The 19,992-nt window shown below is 43.5% G+C and overlaps 1 protein-coding gene across 3 annotated transcripts in view; it reads right to left on the reverse strand.

Moving 5' to 3' along the window:
- PAPOLG (poly(A) polymerase gamma) overlaps positions 1 to 19,992 on the reverse strand; it is a 1,009,150-nt gene that overhangs the window by 928,775 nt on the left and 60,383 nt on the right. For 2 of the 3 annotated variants that reach the window (XM_069608036.1, XM_069608034.1), the window contains exon 2: positions 13,912 to 14,067. In XM_069608036.1, the coding sequence (XP_069464137.1) occupies positions 13,912 to 14,067 (156 nt within the window). The remainder of the gene's footprint in view (positions 1 to 13,911; positions 14,068 to 19,992) is intronic. The other variant, XM_069608035.1, reaches the window with a different exon arrangement.

The raw sequence follows: 19,992 nt of genomic DNA on the forward strand, positions 1-19,992 counted from the left end.
GAAAGGTAATGTAAGAGACCAAGCGGGTGTGTTTTTTAATGCTTCTACACATTATTGCATTCTTCGTAGATGTAGTGCCCATGCGAGATTAGCAGCCATTTTACGCATTAGCAGCCATATTGGAACACAAAGCTTAAATGCAGCGCTGTAGTCAATTGGCCACGAACATGATCAAAGGAATAGGTTGCATCCCGGGCACTAATGAGAAAGGCCTGAGCTAAAGAGATCCATAAACCATTCATTGTCTAAAAAATTGCAAGCTTTCGCGCCCTAAGTGGCTATGGGAGGAGGGTGGAGCATCTTTTTACAATACGATCCCAAGAAGGAGGGCACCGGGATTCACAACCTCCACCAGTCCCAATCCTAAATTATGGCACCCAAAGGCCCTTGCTTTAGGATCCCTAAATTCAAAGGTACCAGCCAGCCCCAGACCACTGATTATAAATCTGTTAGGCCCCCAATTGATCAAATGTATCAGAAAGCAGGGCTTTCCTGCCTTCAGTTCTAGGTCACATGATTTGTGCTGTGAGGTGCAGGGAGGGATGACATAGCCCAGAACGAGGGTGGAAGACCTTGGTGAGGTGCCAGCCTTCAGGGGAGCAAGGGAAGTGTGCGAGTTAGTAGGTCCTCAGCTTTCCCCCCAGGCCCCTGTCTGCTCATACCAGGGGCACAGCTACATAAATTTGTTTAGTTTGCAAACAATTGCCAATTTAACCTGGAGGGAGACCCTTCTTCCCCACTCTCTCATGTATCAATGTGAATTTTACCTTGGTTTCTTTTGGTTGGAGTCTGAAACTCCATAGGCATAATTGTTTACATTGCGTCACAAAGCACCTTCAGTGCAGTGACAGAGGGACGTCTTCCAGATTTCCCAAACGGTTTAAATACCTTCTCTGGGATAAACTGTTTCCCAAAGCATTGAAATGGACTTAACCTTTGTAACTTTCTAGACCCAGCACACACTATCTAATAGAGTGCTGCAGGGCATACCTAGTATCCCCCCCCAGGTCTAGCTACTCATGCAACATTTTTATGTTACCCTTTTCTCACTGAATGGCTGGTGGCAGTGGTTTCGTTTTAACTACCATGGTGTGCATTTACTGAGCGCTGCGTTCACAGCTGCTGTAAAGCAACCATGGGCGCCATCTTTGTCAAAATAGCTCCCGGACTTTCTTTGCCATTTCTTTGTGGAAAGGTCCTTCTTGAGATGTACTCTGCGCGCCAAACCATGTCTGGTCTGTTCATTTTGCATTTGGCGGGATTCACGAGTGAAGCCCTCCTCAGGCTCCAGGGTGTCTGGGGTAGGCAGAAAGTGAGGGAGGTGCCCAAAACTCCCTGTGCTTAGTCTCCTAGGAGACCCAAATGAGCTCTGTAGTGATGGCCGTCTGACTGTTTGGCAAGGACAGCCACCCTGCTGGGTGATTGACAGCTAGCCTGGAATGAATGGGTAAGAACTGTATAAAAGGCGAGTCTTTTGGCTTGGAAGGCAGAGTCGACCACTGGACGAAGGAACCGAAGAAGAGCTGCTGCAACTCCTGGACCGTTGGTTTTCCCGGTGAAGCCCAGCTGCAGTGCCAAAATGCCAAGTTGACATCGACAGAAGCCCCTGCAAGGACGACTTCTCTCCTTGAGAGTTGGTGGGACCAATCAACTCCAAAGTAAGCCACCAGGACATACATTTCGGAGCTGGTTGAATTTCCACAGAGTTGCTGCTGGAAACTGTACAGCCAGGGAGAGGACCACCAGATTGTGTGTGTTGTTTTTAGCTGGCCTAGAGCTTTTGGAAGACCCTCCGGACTCCCAGGAAGCAGGACTGAGCCCCCGCAACAAGAGTACAGGACCCGAGGAGCAAGGAAAGTCCATCGCGACAGCCAGGAACTGCGGTGTTGCTATTTGCGGTAGACAAAAGGTGCTGAAACACTGAACAGCCACTGAAAGTGAAGTTTGCCGGTTGCAAGTTTTGACCGTCCCAGTGCATTGCAGGAGTCCCCAGACATCTCCCTCTTGTCCCCACGATTGGGGCCCAGGAACAGTGAGATCTGCAGATCTGCACAGGAACAGAAGTCTTCAGCTGCATCTTTTCTTCATTTCAAAGTTACTGTAAAACAAGTCTAAGAGAACTTACCTCTTAGTGTAGAGTTGCTTTGAAACTTCTACAACTCAAGTCTAATCAGCTTGTGGCCCTACATTTGATTCTTCTTTTCATCAAAGACTCCCAAGAACTTGTGCAAAGACTTTTCCATTTACTTACCAAAAGTGCTTCCTCCTATACAAGACTTTTGCCCATGGACTGTCTTAGCCTACTGAATTGTAGGACTCTTGAGGGATGCAAAAGTATTTGCCTGCTAAAGAATATTTGTGGTCTCTTGTTCTAATAACCTTTACCAATTTCTAAAAGTATTCTAAATGCCAACAGTAAGATATTAATGTCCCCAGCACCCTACCTATTGAAGTCACCTGTTGGTGTAGGTTGTGTCTGTGGGCCATCCCCAAAGGGTCTTTACTGGTTTAGAAACTAAATGTACAGTATTAACGTGTATTTGTGTGTTACTATTATATTGCGCCCTTCTGAAGAAGGCTAACTGACTGAAACACATTAGTAATTGTTTATTTGAATACTTGTAACTGTAAATCTAACCACTACAGCTCACATTTACCCCTCTTGAGATAGGCCTGGCTGCTCAACACGCTACCAAAACTGTGCAGTACAAGCTTATACCAAAGGTTGGGTTGCCCATATCTGTAGTCAGTCGTTTGTGTTTCCAGAGGGTATTGCATGCAAACTCTGCCTAACACCAGTCTACAATTCGTCAAGATACTGGTTGTAAATGGCCCGAGGGCTTGCCATTAGTTCTGCTCGGTCGGACTGGGATATAAAAGTGTCTCGGGCACCAAAAAAAGAAGTGGCCCACAGTTACAAATAGCTATTCATTCCTTTTGTGAAACTGTTTGAATAGTACCCAAGAGGGAGTTTGAGCAAATGTGATGCAAATTGTGCATTTTAATTAATATTTACTCCGCAACACTGGTCCAAATGATTAGCCGCATAGTGAAGTAAATCAAACTGACTCACATTGGCCAAAACTGGCCCACTGAACAAAACTGGCCCATGCCAGCATTTTATGTTTTTGGTTCGGCCATGGGCCTATTGCCCTATAGGCCAGTCGAACAATGGTTCTGCTTCATAAGTGCATCAACCTGAATCGGTAGAAGCTACCCTCTCACCTACCTCCAAGAGATCGACAGGTTTTCCATTGTACATGGTCTGCAACCCCCGCCGCCATCTGCAGACAATCTAAATATCTATTTGGAAGAGGACATCGTTTTAGCCTTCTCTAGCCATATATGAAAAGTTCCTTTGAGTTTGTCGATGGACCCTGCGCCCTCAAACACTGGGTCTAGATCTTTCTTCATCAGAAAGTTTTTTAGGTCATGTCCGAGGGGACCTTTCCAGACACATTTCACAACCCAGATAGCAGTTAAACGTGAGGGGCATCCAGCCTGGGTACATGGCTCCTTCTAGAAATTGCAGCCTCCAGTTGAATCAGAACAGAGTACAAAGTCTCCAGCGATCTGCTTCTTTCGCTCCTCAGAGATTGAGCCATCAGGATCATGCTCATCAGAACCTGCTCTTGTAAATGATCTTGCTGTATTAGCCACCGCTTTGTCGACTGTTACAGACAGTGATGCACCATCTCCAGCTTCAGATGACCAAGGCAGTTTCGCTGTCATTGACTGACAAATGGAGCACCCACAGACCCCTGCACTCCAAGGATGTGTATCTACTTTTCAATGCAAATACCATCCCCGTCTTTGCAGGAAACCAGCAAATCTGTCAGTATATTTGCACGACAGAATAAAACCTGTTTAATTGTATTAGGATTGTTGTTGAAATAACAGAGCATAAAAAATAGAAGTCAAGGATATAAAAAGTGCCTGTTCAAGACACTTTCAACTATGTTATAATACATGGCAGCCTGCAATTACTGTATGAAAGCCTGTATATTTTCTTATTATAGGGCAGTTGTGACTTCACTAGTGAAGTGTAATACGAGAACTACATCACAACTGCTCCGTTATTTGTGATATTATGGTGCCTGCTGCTTGAGCCAGCACACAACAGCATTCCAGCTGCCACCGAGTACTGCTTTGACAAGCTTTTCAAATTCCTTTCTTTTAAAATAGCTTTGATCTGATCAAAGTTTATGGTATTAGGATTTTGTGTGCGGATTTTGTATAACAGATAGAACATTTAGATACATTGTATTAAACCACTTAAAGCTATTTTTCAGCAACATTCGAATCTGCATTTTAATTTTTTAATTCAGATTCTAAATGTATTTTATTATCAGCAAGTAGAAGATCTTAAACTGACTGGTCAGACCATCTATTAATGTATTTTTGGTAATTAAATCTCAGGTCTCTTCCCATGTGCAAGAGAAGAAAATGTGTACTTTAAAATGAAGTCCAATCAACAGTTAAATAAGGACTATTCAATGGATGAGGGGTTTCTGAAATTCAATGACTATAAAAAAGGCAATATGTGTTACTGCACTTTTACACCCAAAGACATTAAAAAGAAAACCATCTCCATGGTTTGAGTAAATGGCGTTTTTCCCCTCAGCTGATAAGCACGCTGCGACTACGCTGCCATGATTTCCCAGGCAAAACCAGTATTAAATTCTGCTATTAATGCTGCAGATCACCAATCGATAGCTTTATTTCCTCTGCTGATGGTAATGAATACTGTTCCCTAATCGGCCTCCTACCTTGAATAAGAAGAATTTTCAACATTTGTCTCAAAATAGCTGCAACTCAAAGATCTTCCACAGTCCTCAAGTCAGTTAGGCTGTAAAACCAGCTCTAGTTGGGATACCTTTATTCTTCCAGATGACAAACGTCATGAATTAATGGCAAAGACTAAAGCTACATTTTATCATGATCCCTGCCCTTCAGCTAAGATTAAAGAAAAATTCCTATATTATTTTTCAGGAGCTAGTGCATCTCTCAAGTCTGGGTATTTCGCTGACTCATTAAAAACCAGGCAGGTTTCACCTTTAATGAACAAAAACTCAAAATCTGGGCATGGACGAGCTGGCCAATTATAGACATGCATCTTCCTCACCCTTCCTGGGAAAATGTCTTGAGAAAAGTCTCAGGCCAACTGAATAGGTGGATAGTGGATCAAAACGTCAGTGTTTCTCGATGAGGTTGTAATAAAAAAACAGCTACTCTGCACATTACTAATGGATATAGGATTATGGCGGATCTGGTCTTAATTTTTTATCTGTCTGCAGCATTTGACACCATCTACCATGAGATTTTGCTAAACATTTTATCACATCGGATTGGCTTTCAAGGTAAAGTGTGAGTGCTTTCAGTAATTTATGAATACCAGAAGTCAGTTGCTTGTGATGGATCAGAATCGCTCTGATCCATTCTTGATACCATTTGGTGCTCAAGGGTCGATTCTCTCACCACTGCTTTCTTGGCCAACTGGTAGCAAAATACAATATTGAGATGCATCAGCATGGCAACGACAAACCGCTATATCCAAGAATTTAATCTGAAAAGGAAGTCTTACAAGACGGTCCGTTCATTCCTTTCATCTATACGCAGATAAAACGTTCATTTGATTCCATTCTACACTCCACATCTTTCAGCTGTTCAAAAACGGCTATCTTCCCCCTTTCTTCACCTCAACCCTTCTAAAACTGATGTTCTGTTCTTTCCTGCTTCAACTATTCCTCCTACTCTTTCTAGTCAGTCTCTTTTCCTCCGTCTTCTCTACTCTTTTCTTCATCCAAGCGCAACTTGGGTGTAATTTGACCCTTCTTTCTTTCTCACTTCACATCTGTGGCTCGCTCTTGCAACTATGCACTTCAACATCTGTTGTGCTCTCCCCTTTCATCATAAGAAACTTCTCTTCTGCCTTTACCCACGTGGACTGTTAATCTCGTCTGCTTTGTCTTCCTGCCTCCAATCTTCTCCCTCTTCGTTCTAGCTATAACGCCTCGATTCATCTTTTTTCTTTATCTTCTTGTTCCTCTATTACATCTTCTCGACTCTCCATTGTGTTGCTTCCCTTTGAATCACGTCTTTATCATTCAACTCCCGCTTATCATGGCTAGTCTCATTCGATGTTCCATCTCAGAACACAATCCATTTCTTCTTACTGTCCCTAAACCCTATTCCTCCTAGTTAACATTCCTTTGTTCTTCTAGCTCCTAAATATTGGAACTCTTCCTCTCTTCGCTCTGCTACATCTCTTTGGATCTTTCAAGCTAATCTGAAAGCTCATCTTTTATCTTCCCTTTCTGCCAATTCTGCTGCCTTTTTCCTCTATTACTTATTAATTTTTACATCATGTGACTGTACCACTTTTTTGGACACATTTGTTCAGCCCTTTTGGCATAAAAGTGCTCTTTAAATTTAATGAAAAGGTTGATATTAAAAGTTGGATGTCCAAACATCTTTTTAATGAACTCTGTCTAATACAGAATACCTTTTATTTTCCCGCTCTTTTTTAAATGCAAATATTCCAGGCTCCCAGAGAGAATGTTCTCACTCAGCTAAATCTTTGGGCTTGTACTGGACCTCAGATTATCCTTGGTATCTCATTAATTCCCTTGTGAAATCGGCTAGTAATCTTATTTCCCTGTGGTCAGTGAAAAGTTATCTTGAATGGACTATGGAAAATCCATTTCAACAGGTATTCCTCATTCTTCTAGCTCCCCTAAAGGCAATTTTCCAAGCTGCTGCACGTTGGCACACGAAAATGTTACTGATCTTAAAATCCCTTCATTGGCTTCCTTTAAATGCTAGGATTATATGCAAGCTTTTATGTATTACATGCAAAGCTGATATTACTGGCAGACCGCTTCCTACCCAGAAATTAAAAGTCTCAGGCGGTTCAAGCAGTCTCAATACAGACACTGCCTGGAAGTAGGCACAAATAAGTTGCTTACAGTGAAAAGATCCTGCTCGATGTGGCTGTACGTTTCTGGAATTCCTTGCCGGTGGATCTTCAAAACAAATCCCAATTTGGTGTTTAGACAAACATTAAAAGCATGGCTATGGAATTTGTTTGATGGTTTTATACTGATTTTAAATTGTATTCTGTGAGATTATGACCAGTGTTATGTTGTGAAATGTACTGGTTTGATTTGTGAGGTTTACGCCATAGAAACATTTTCCATCAATACAACATAAGCAGCAGTCTGCAAATTTCAGTGTATGGCCATGCATTATAAGGAATCGAATATCCCATACCGTGCATAAAAAGGATAGTCCAAGACACATTGGGAGTACCATGACCTTATAAAAGGAACTCTGCCATCAAACGAGTTCCTCCATTTGGTCTCAGACTTCAAGTTGACTTGCAATGTCCTTACAAAATATGGTAAGGAGTACTTCATCACATATTGTGGCGCTTACTCAGTGTTGGCATATTGTTTGATTGTGTGATCTATGCAATCAATTGCCATGTTTCTCCATTACACCACTTGCATTTACAAACTAGGTTTGGCACTGCTCTTCTTCAGGCTTCTAAGTTTGAATGCAGCTTATCAACTTTTTGACTCCTGTAGGGGTTGTGCAAAATCCTGAACTCCATCTGCAATATTGTGCAAGAACTGACCAGAAACTGGTATGTCCTTCATTCCCGTTTATTCTATTTTCTGCATTCACTGTTAAGTCTTTCAACACTGCCAGTCACCCATCGAAAGGTTGATCCACAGTCTTGGCTCATGAAGAGCTTCCTGCAATCCACCTGGCAATATGCGTGTACCCAGAAAGTGTTCCTAATGCTGGATGCATGAGCACCTGCCTCATGACATACTTTGGATTTTCTATGGCATCAGTCCCCTTTCAACTGCAGAGATATCTAGTGACTTGAGATTAGTTTCAACATCCTACACAGTGAAACCTTGATCTGGTAATTACTCAGATCAAGGTTTACTGGAATGCTGAATACTACATGCTAAACAGCTAGATACAAACTGTCACTACCACAATAATCTTCTACAAAGTGCATACTCTTAATCACAGCAGACATGAAATTCAGCACCTGTAAATACTGTACACACAAGTCAATGTTATTGGTTTACAAAAGGCTTTGATTTCACTGAATCTGGTAGTGTAATGTAGTTTACCATGGAACTTATTTTATTGGTTGGACTTCTGCCTATAACAGGATGCCACTAAAATGTAATAGAAGCTATATGGGCTATACCACCTGATATTTTGCACTTAACCGTCTTCTCCTAGATAGAAGAGATCTGGTTGAGAGCAGTTTGCTGAAGGGAAGGGTCGTCGTATCCCAAAAGAAGGCATCAAATCATAACAAGGTTTGTAAGCAGCTATTACTGTTTGACAAAGTAAAAACAGATTTTCCATCATTACTCATTCTTGATAAGGTGGCTTTACACCACAGTATTGCAGAACTGTATGACCCTGTACAACATTCTGCCCTCAAAGGGAGGCATACGTGCCTTGGACTGCTCAGAATGTTGTATATGACAATATAACAGACCTAATCACTCCCATTAGAAACTCTGCTGGTATTTAGCATAGAGAAACCATACTGGTTGGTCTCTTTGGTCATGGCTGTTGATCATTTTTGTGCTTTATCCCCTCTCCAAGTGAGACCCCGAGCACTTTTTGCTGGACTTCAACTTTTTCTTTCAATCCTGAATGAGTATTCATTCTTGTGGGCGCTCTCTTTTCGAACTCTACACTTTGTATTTTACCTATAATATGGAGTCTGTCTGCCCCATAGCTCTTACAGGCATCTGTATTTTACTACTGCAGTCTTCGGGGACCCTTTGCGGACCCTCATTCCTCCTTCAAAATTCTCTATATCCGTAAGTAACTACAGTTACTAAGGAGAGATACTTGGTGTCTCTCCCAAAACAACATAGTCTGAGAGATGGCACACACCACCTTCACTGGAGTGCCAAAGGGATACCTAGTATCCCTCTTATCTCTGGTCCTGTGACTTAGTCACACAGACAGTCACCTAGTTATGGCTGGTGGCAGTGGACATGTTTTACTAACTATTGTGTGTTTTTTTTATGCCGCAGTCTAGGTCCATAGCCTCTGTAGTGCACAATAGGGGCACTCAAGTAACAACTTGAGGGCCCCCTTTTTGCCATTACTATCGTGGTTCTTTGTTAGCCCTACCATTCTTGGAGGTGGAGGTCTGTGTGTGTTTTGCCTTTGGCGGGAACCAGTAGGTATCTCCGCCCAGACTCCAGTGTGTCTGGGCAGGGAGGAAGTAGGGGAGGAGTCTTCCACCCCCCCTGGCCTTTGTCTGCCAGATTGCATGAATAGATCCACCTCCCACAAGGGAACTGGCTGTCCTGATTGGAAAGTCAAACGCGCCTTTCTTTAAAATACTGAGAGATTGCAGAGGTGTGTGTGCTCGAATTGTATTAAAGGCGAGGCTTCTGGAGTGTTAAGCAAGTCAACGACAAAAGGAAACAGAAGTAACTGAAGAAGCGAAGTAACCAAACAAGACAGACGCCTGCAGACCCTTTGCAAGACCGTGAAGCGACCACTGCTGTCCTGACCCAGGTTTCTATGTGACAGGAGCTCTGAAGACTCCTCCTTCCCTTTGGCTGGTGGGAACAACTAGTCCCGAGACGAACTTTGAAACAAGCCATCTCCTGAGGTCCTAGGAGCTTCCAGAGCTGCAGAACCCCAATACCAGGAGAGCTGCTGCCCATTGAGTGCATTGTTGTGGAAAGGCCGAACCCATCCAAATCTTTGCTGAAACCGCAAGGACACTCCAGAGCACCGATTCAACTCGCCCAGACCCCCTCACCAGAGTAGGACTGCAGGAAGCAAAGAAGATTGACTGGGCGATCCAGGTCCTTTGTTGGTGCGGATGAAAAGGCACCAAAACCACACAGTGAAACACAAAGTTGCTGAAAGCCGTGTTACAGATCCTCCCTCGAGACGGCTACTGGGAGACACTGTCCATGGTCTTGATTTTCATCACCAGACCACGGAATCCGGAGGTCTGGTCCAGAGCTGCCACATCGCGGAGAAGCCAACACACTTTCTTCAAACCAATGGTACTATGGGGAAAAACGTATTGCTCACCCGATTGCAAAAAGTCACTCCAGAACATTGGATTGCAAGTAGAGGTGTACAGGGCAACCCCCCTCTTACCTCTGACCCAAGCTGCCGCTTGTGTCCCCCTTCTCAAGTCCATTTTTAGGTCTCCTTTGTTAGTTGCCAACTTGCCGCTTCAGTAACTTTAGACGCTGGACTAAATCCGCAGGAACTCTTCATAATTCACCGTTTGTCAAGACTTCAAGCCCTCTCCGAACTACCACTAGCTAGGGTTTCGTTTCTGTACAAAAGACTTGCCAAGCAAATAAACTGTCTAGAACCTTGAATTAAGCTCATGTTGCACTAACCACTTACTTTTCCTCCCTTTAAGGGACTTTTCTGTGTGTTAGCATCGAAAATGCATTACTGTATGACCTGTTGAAAACTGCATGAGTGCTCAATTACCGATAATATGATAAACTGGTCTTTTCTGTTTCCAACGTTGCTACAAAAGTAACCGCGAATACACAAAAGTGAAAGCACCCTTTGAATGTATTATCTAGTATTCCTAAGTGTTCTACCATAAACATCTAAAGTATCTGGTGTAAATATAATATAGATCTTTTATATAAATATATGTGTAAGTGCTTCTTTGTTGTGCCTGTCTAGCTATGATTCAGTGCGTTAGACAAGATTGTATGCAATACGCTTTGGGTGCACTACAACAACCCTGACCTCCTGGCAATAGGAACCCAACCTTTGGTATAAGTCTGTACTACACAGGTTGGTAGTGTGATTGAGCAGCCAGGCTTCTCTCAAGACGGGTCAATGTGAGTCACAGTGACAAGTATTCAAACAAACTCTTACACAGAAGGTTTCTTGATTAAATAATTATTAATTTAACAGTCATTTTGAGTAAGCCTTCTTCAGAAGGGGGCAATATAATACTAACAAATATATTCCAAAATACACTTCATATTTCTAAATCAGTAAGTACCCTTTTGGGATGGCCTTTCGGAAGGAAGGACAAACAATGACAGGGCAGAAGAGTCACTCAGGGAGCCAGGCTAGGTCAAAGTCAATTGGGCAAAAGCCTACGTGAGCTGAAGCACTTCTCAGAGGTAGGAAAAAAAGTCTTCCACAATGTTTTACAAGTCTTTGTAGAAAAGAAGAAATCAAAGTAGGACCACAAGCTGTTCAGGCTTGTAAAGTAAAGATGCTGTTAACAACTCTACAGAGCAACCAAGACAGGTCTCAGCAGAGAACAAGTGAGGTTACACGACAAGAGGTATGTTCTTAGACTGTACAGTACCTTTGGTTAGAAGAAAGGGGCTTTGGCTGGCTTCTGTTCCGGTGCAGCTCTGCAGAGCCTGTGTTCCTGGGCCTCAGTCGTGGGGACAAGAGGGAGGACGTGGAGGACTCCTGCACTGCAACGGGACAGTCAGCGGCAGAAAAGGACCAACTTCTATTCAGTGGCACTTTGCAATTTCAGCTCCTTGCATCTAAGCAAATAGCACCACTGCAGACTCTTGGCTGTTGCGATGGGCTTTCCTTGCATCTGGGGTCCAGCACTCTGTTGAGGTGGCTCAGGCTTGGTCAGTCCTGCTTCCTGGGAGTTCGGATCCTCCTGGAGCTCTTGGCCCACTGAAAGGCAACACACAAACTGATGTTCCTCGCCCTAAGAGTGCATTTATGTCTCCTAGGAGACAGCACAGGGATTTTCGGGCACCTCCCTCGCTTACTGCCCCTGCCAGACACCCTGGAGCCAGAGGCAGACTTCACTTGTGAATCCCCCCAAAGGCAAAGGGACCAAGCCTGGTTTGGCTCGCAGAGAAAATCTCAAGGACCTTTCCACAAAGAAGTGACGAAAAAAAGACGACCGGGGCCATTTTTACAAAAATGGCACCCTTGGGTGCTTTACTGCAGCTGCCAAAGCCACCCACGGAAAATGCACACCACAATAGTTAAAAGTAAACCACTGGCACCAGCTATTCAGCGAGGAAAAGGCAACATAAAAATGTTACATGAGAAGTTAAACAAAGGGGATACCAAGTAACCCCTCCGGCACCCTATTGTAAGATGGTGTGTGCTGGGTCTAGAAGGTTCAACTGTAAGTAAAGCCAATTTCACTTTACTGCTCTTGGAAACAGTATCCAAGAGAAGGTATTCAAACCGTGGGAAAATATTGAAAGACTTCCCTGTGTCACTGCACTGAAAGTGCTGTGTGACAATGTAAAAGATGCCTATGGAGTTTGTCAGACTCCACAACCAAAAGAAACAGTTCAAATCGCATATAAAATACACAAGTGAGTGGGGAAAAGGGTCTCACTCTCCGCAGGTTAAAAATGAAAGTCCTCAAAATCCAGCAAAGTTGCTGGAGGTCTCTAAGGTAGAGAAGAATAAGCACATTTCTGAGAATTCTCCCTAACACAGTGCACTTACCTACAGCTCATATCTTCCTCTTAAAATAAGCCTGACTGCTCTGCCAAACTACCAAGGTCCTGAACTAGTACAGACTCACACTAAGAGTTGAGGGATCTACTTAGTGCCACTAGGACTTTATGAAAACTCCCCCAACAATGGCTTACTGAATCAAATGGATCAATGGGAGCCTCCATAATTCACGGAGGTTCTAATTTCCTTTGCTACATTCTCTGGGATTTATTGTTCAGGTAGCATGTGATGGCTTTGACAAAAGTACTGGGAGCACTCTGAAGGTCCAGGAAAGGTCAATGGTAAACAGTCACATAAGGGATTTAGAAAGGCAGGCTCCTTATACAGACTACTTAAGATAACGTGATGCTAAGGCCTCAAATCGAGTTCTACAGAGGAAAAATGCAAATGTGCATTTAGAACACAGATGGGAAATGTACCTGCAAGTAGAAAATGCAATTATGAATTGTGTGTTCATTTGAAAAACGAGCTCTAGACTAAGCCAAAAAATAGAAGCCATCTTGGGTAAGGTGCATTTGCGTAAAATGGCAAAGCAGCTTTGCAAATTATGCATTTACTCACATTTCAAACTGCTGCACCAGCACAATTTAGAGGAATGCTTTCACTGCCAAAACTAGATTAACACTAATATAGAGGTTGTTTCCATGTACAAGGTAATTTCAATGCTTAATTGTACTTCTTTACAGCTAGTGCATGGGCAGTTTGACCTTGTCTGTAGCGAATGGCCTATAAGAGTCACGTTTTGTGCGAATGGAAGACCAACACCCCCACCCATCTCATGCAAATATTCCACTTGCTGCATTGTACCTTTTTGCTCCAGTTTCAAAGAAGAGTCATTTTAGGGATGGCAGGAGATCAGAATAGTACAGGGATATGCAAGTCTGTCCAGTATTCCTGCAGTGTGGCCACTAAAGAACTGATGAACTAATCATACCCGAAAGAATGCAGTGATTGATCTACATTACTCCCATGTCTACAGCTGTATGCAAGGGAATTAGTCCTGCTTTGAAAGCCTAAAAAACCACCTATTCAAACAAGTAAAGCTCTGCACCGACATGCACCAAATCAACCAGTTCAAGGCAGTCCAAATTCCAGGGGTTTTCCCCTTTGTTGGCATCGCTAGAAGAGTAACATGCATCATCTAGGCAATCAGGAGAATCCCACAGTAGGAAAAAAAATGCATTCTCCCCACCTCCACTTCAACCTACCTTTATCCATTAGTTCAGGGTGCTACATGGCTGATCTTTTCTTGTAACTCCTAATACTGCCCGACCAGTAGCCAAACCACCAGACCACATAACTCAGAGAAGATGGCATGTTTAACCAGAGATGCACGGAAACCCACGAATGTCACTGCCACTGTTCTAAAACACAGAATGTATTCATTTACCACTGTACCTGAGATTCAGTTCTTCGCCGTCTTCAAAAACACCAAAAGGCTTCATTGCTTCAGTCAACTTCTGTGTATAAATGTGATCAATTTCTTTGGGAGGAGCCAAGCTAATAGGTGAAGTAATTCCATAATGCCTGGGAGGCTGCTCCAGCCTATAACTTCTGAGAGAGAAAAGAGACCTCTGTAAGAAAATGTGAAGACTCAAACCAATTAACCAACCAACACAACTAAATCTGGTATCCAGTGATTATAACTAATAAATAACGAATTAAATTTAAATTAATAGAAAACGAAAAAAAATCGAATTTTTAGAAATATATGTGGGGTGGGGGTAAGATTTTAAACATGGAGAAACGAGGGGCTTGCCCCCCCGTCCCCAAAGCCATTTGTTCGTTTTTGTTTCATTAAAATGTCACTTTTTTGTACTCGTTATCACAGAATCCTAAATCTATGCACAAGTCCATGGCTTTAAAAAAATACTAAATGGGCAAGTAAAATTAACCCCAATTTATGAATGCAATACACTAATAGATTTCAGCCGTAAAGACAGTTTTTGGTTAAAATCCCAACTGCATCATCTGGCAGAATATTAGGTTACATTTAGCCAAACTTCCTTAACATCTGGAATAGGTGGCCCATACTTTTGGCATGCCCAGCTACAAGAACTGTTACACAACTTGCTCAAGCTTAAAGTCAGAAAGTCAGATGCCGATTTTACCAGAGTGGGACCAGCCCTGTGCGCTCAGCTACACTTGCAGACAAAACTTTACTTTTCCAGTAAGGCTGCCCTACACCTCTTCTCCAGGACCACTATATGTACTGGTTGGCACTGAGGCGCTGGTGCCACAGGTTAATACCAAGAAATGAAGGCCTGGTGTTGGAGTCTAAGAATGCACAGTGATGCTCTGCTAGAAGCCAAGTGTCAGGTCAGTGGTTAAAGAGGCTGCAGACCAAGTGTATGGACGGAAGCATCAGTCTCACTTCTCTGGGGCCAGTCCCAACCCAGAAGTCAGATCATTCAAAGTGTGTTTGTCAGGGGGAAGCTAATCATATTTCACATGACAGCAAGTACTATACAACTAATACATTATCAGCTGCAAGAGCATGTACAGAAAGGGCTGTTGCAAAGAAATAAAGGTGCAGGTAACAGTAATACTGCTAGCAAAATGCTTCCTTATAGTTCATCCGAGCCGTGTGGCACATTTAGCATGGCATAGGTTAAAATGCAGTGCTGAAACTATTTTTGCAATTAAATATAGAAGTGGCACAAACAAGCACTTTAAACCAACTGCGATTGTGAACTCTTGGTAAACCTTCAACTCTATTTTGCTAACTTTGCCTTACTGCCTCTGCCAGACTGCCTGATCCACTCAAGTCACCCAGCGTTTGATTAGACAACCCTGCAGAAAGGCATGGCTGGCATAATACATGTATACCCAACTGTAAAATACGTTTCTGTTTTGGACCAGTAACCTGTTTTTCACATGTTAAGCACAGTGACTAGATTGTCTCCCAGAGCAAGTTTTTGGATTTGCACCTTTCGTTTAGTATTCATGTTAAATACACAGGAAGTGATGCGCACAATCAAAAATAAGGAAGGTACTGCGGGAACACAGGTCTTGTCATTTTATTCCAAGAAGCAGGATTCCCCAAGTCTTGCAAGTGAGGATGGAGGAATCAGAAGGGTGTGTGGGGGGGGGGGGGGCAGGAATGGAGGTGTAAAAGCATGAATAGGATAGGGTAGAGGAGCCGAGGTAAAGCAAGGAAATTTACAAATTGGAATGGACTACAAATAAATAAAATAAATACAGTTGATCCAAAGAATCGCATGAAGGCTAAACATAGGCTTTGCAATCTTTTCGCCAGTGCTTTTGTCGATTTGCTCTGACTCACCCTGTCGTGCACGTTTTACAACTTAACTATAAAGAGACAGAACATTCGACAATTTTATAATTTACGAAATCGTAAATGCACCACAAACTTTATAGTTTGTGCATTATATTTGCCACTGGCCAAATGGAGTCTCTGCTGTTCAAATATGATACCGCCATCTCCTACTGGTTTCAACTGCATCTATTGCGCCTTCAGGGAGACCATCTTATGTTATGAAGTAGTGAAAAGTCTCCTCTGGGTATTGCTAGTTGCATGTCTAGTAAGCAGTGTTTCTTTTCCTAGTCTAATTTAAGGATGGCCTTCATTGTCCTTTGTATTAATCTTGTTTAACTTCATGACGTGGAATTCACACCATGACGGTTACCTTGCTGGCTCTTTTGCAAGGGACATCTTAATTTTTACCGTTTTAGATTTCCCTAAATGTGCACTCTTGCTACTTTCAGACCCTCTGATGTTGCTGCAAAGCGGCAGTAAAACCCATGCATTTTGTGAAGTCAGACTGTCCCGAAGGAAGATGCAGCACTTTCTAAATGTTGCTGTTGAGTTGACTTACAAGCATCCTAAACGAGCAAATTTCCTTGCTGTATAGTGTGCCTTCTTTTCCTTCACATCCAGGTATCCCAAGTACCAAGCGTACTTCTCATAGTCCATGCCTAGATGTTCTGTAGAGTAGTGTATTACATGTAATCTCGCTCCATGGATAAGACATACCCAGCAATAATGAAATCTTGTTGGTGTATACGCTCTCAGCCCTAGGGGCACAGCTCTGCACCCAAAGCAGGGTAGAAAGTAACTAACCAATAGGCACACCATCAATACTACGGTTAGGGATAATTCTCAGAAATGTGCTAATTCCTCTCTACCTTGGAGACCCCCAGCTCTTTTGCTGGACTCTAGGACTTTTTTTTTACCTGGAGAGAGTGAACCTTTCCCCCCCACTCATGCATTTTTAATGTGATCTGAACTCTCCTTCTTTTGGTTGTGGAGTCTGAAACTCCATAGTCATAATTTTTCATTGCGTCACACAGCACCTTCAGTGCAGTGACACAGGGTAGTCTTTAGATTTCCCAAAGGTTTAAATACCTTCTCTTGGATAAACTACTGTTTCCAAGAGCAGTGAAGTGAAATTGACTTTACTTGCATTGTAAACTTTGTAGACCCAGCACACTATCGTACAGTAGGGTGCTTTAGTATCCCCTTTGTATAGCTTATCATGTAACCTTTTTATGTTACCCTTTCGTCGAATGGCTGGTGGCAGTGGTTTACTTTTAACTACCGTGGTGTGCAATTACTGCAGCAGCTGGGTGCCATTTTTGTCAAAATGGCCTTGTCTTTTTGACATTTCTTTGTGGAAAGTTCCTTCTTGAGATTTACTCTGCGTGCCAAACCAAGTTTGGTCTCTGTTAGTTTTGCCTTTGGCAGGATTCACATGCGACGCCTGCCTTTGGCTACTGGGTGTCTGGTGGGGGCAGGAAGCAAGGGAGGTCCCTAAACTCCCTGTGCTTCGTCTCCTAGAAGACAGGAATGCACTCTTAGGTGATTGGCCGGCTGGCTGTCTGGCAAGGACAGACACCCTGCTGGGTGACTGACAGGCTAGAATGAATGGGAGAAACAGGCATAAAGGTGATGCTTTTTAGCTTGGAAGGAAAGTCAACCGTTGGACGAAGGAATCCAAAGAAGAACTTGAAGAGGATGCCTGCTGCAACTCTTGGACCGTTGGTTATCCTGGTGAAGCCCTGTTGCTGTGCTGAAACTCCAATTTCGTTTCGACTAGAGAAGCCCAGCAAGGACGACTTCTCCCCTTGAGTTGGTGGGACCAATCAACTCCAAAGTAAGCCACCTGGACATCCTCTCGGAAGTTGGTGGAAATTCCACTGCAGTTGCTGCTGGAACCGAATAGCCAGGGGGGAGGAACTCCAGATTGTGTGCGTTGCTTTTAAGTTAGCCAAGAGCTCCTGGACTCCCAGGAAGCAGGACTGACCCGAGCCTGAGCCACAACAGTGTCGGACCCCAGATGCAAGGAAAGCCCATCTTGACAGCTAAAGGTCCGCGGTGTTGCTATTTGCTTATACGCGAAGAGCAGAAACCGCAAAGTGCCACTGAATAGAAGTTGGTCCTTTTCTGTCGCTGACCATCCCATTGAAGTCCTCCCTCTTGTCCCCACAACTGAGGCCCAGGAACACGGGATCTGCAGAGCTGCACAGGAACAGAAGCCAGCCAAAGTCCTTTTCTTCCAACCAAAAGGTACTGTACAGTCGAAGAGAACTTACCTCTTGTAACCTTACTTGTTCTCTGCTGAGACTTGTCTTTGCTGCCCTGTAGAGTTGCTAACAGCTTCTTTACGTCACAAGCCTAATCAGCTTGAGGCCCTGCTTCAGTTTCTAGACTTCTAAAACATTGTGCAAGACTTTTACTTACCTGCAAGAAGTGCTTCAGCTCTCAGACTTTTGCCCAATTGACTGGCCTAGCACGTCACCCCAAATTACTTCTCTCTGACATTGTGTTTGGTCTTCCTTCCAGGAAGGGGTTAACCAACTTTGCATTGGGTTACCAAAAGTACTTACCTGCTTCAGAATATGTGTGATCTCTTGTTCTGTTCTAATAAACCATTTTCTTTGACATACTCCTAAATCTGATGCTAAATGCAAACAGTGGTATATTAATGTCCACTGTGTCCTAGTTACTAAAGTCACCTGAGGGTGTAGGTAGAGTCTGTGCCTTCCCAAAAGGGTACTTATTGATTTAGAACTATAAGAGTGCATTTTTGGAGTGTATGCGTATTACTATTGTATTGTCCCTTCTGAAGAAGGCTTACTCAAACTGACTGTTAAATTAATAATTGTTTAATCAAGAAATCTTGTGTGTAAGAGTTTGTGAATACTTGTCACTGAGTCTGTGTAGCTTCCCTACAACTCACATTGACCCCGCATGAGATACGCCTGGCTGTTCACCACACTACCAACCTGCGTAGTACAGACTTACACCACAGGTTGGGTTCCCATTGCCAGGAGGTCAGGGTTGTTTTAGTGCACCCAAAGGCTATTGCATGCAATCTTGCCTAACTACCAACACCACCAGATCCAAAATCGATCTTTTTTTTAAACTTTTGTTTATTGGCAGAAGGTTGAGACAGGTACAGCGCAGAATGCATGTAGACAAGCAAACATGACAGTTTGTATATGCATTACATTACAACACTTATTACCAGCTCGTATTGGGGGGGTTTGACATTGTGGAAAAGCACGAATGGGTCATGTATCATGATGATTTAGACTGGGCTGATGGAGGGGTGGAGGTACACTCAATCTCGTCTTTGTGGTTTAGATAACTGCAAAATTCCGACCACACATTTTTGGGGCGGGAAGGCATGGGCAAGGATCCAATGTACTCCTCTTCGCACGTTTGTACCCAGGTGAGGGCTTTCAACTACATGTTGAGGGTGGGGGGGGTGGGGCGCTTCCAGCATTGTAATCTGCATCTTTTGGCGACAATAGCACTTACCTTTAAGAATTGCCATTTTTCTATCATTTTCCCCAGTCCAGATACCGAACAGCAAGGCTAATGTGTCCAGCTCTACTGGTGAGCCAATTATCTCCGAGAGCGTCTTTGTCACCTCCACCCAAAACGTGATCAACGCAGCACAAGACCAAAACATATGAACATGATCTGCCTCGCCCGATTTACATTTCGGGCATGTATGTGTCGAAGTAAGCGTGAATTTCGCTACTCTGTGCGAAGTGTAATATAGCCTGTTGAGGAGTTTGTATTGTATGCAGCGGAATCTATCGTTAAGTGAAACTTTGCGCGTGTGTGCACACATTTTGCTCCACATCTCAGTGATCTCAGTTTCAAGCTCCCTGGCCCATGCTTCCCGTGGTTCCAGGAATATATTCTCTAGTTTCCCCATCTGCATTTTGTACAGGGAGGATATTATGCCCCTACATCCTGTGGAATTTGCTATGTATTGGAGTTCAGGTGAGTCTGGAGGTTCCTCCGGGAAGGAGGGCCACTTTACCGGTATCGCTGCTCTTTGCCTATAGTATTGCAGCAGGTCAAGCGCAGAATTGGGGTGCCTAGGGCGCCATGTTTGAGGAGTGATAAATGTGCCATCAGGGTAAAGGTCAGTCAGGGCCCGATATCCCAGATTTTCCCAACGTTGAGAGAGATGTTGGTCGTATATAGGGGAGGCCGGG

The sequence above is a fragment of the Ambystoma mexicanum genome, chromosome 4q (genome assembly GCF_040938575.1).
Source record: "Ambystoma mexicanum isolate Mex_15411 chromosome 4q, UKY_AmexF1_1, whole genome shotgun sequence".
NCBI lineage: Eukaryota > Metazoa > Chordata > Amphibia > Caudata > Ambystomatidae > Ambystoma > Ambystoma mexicanum.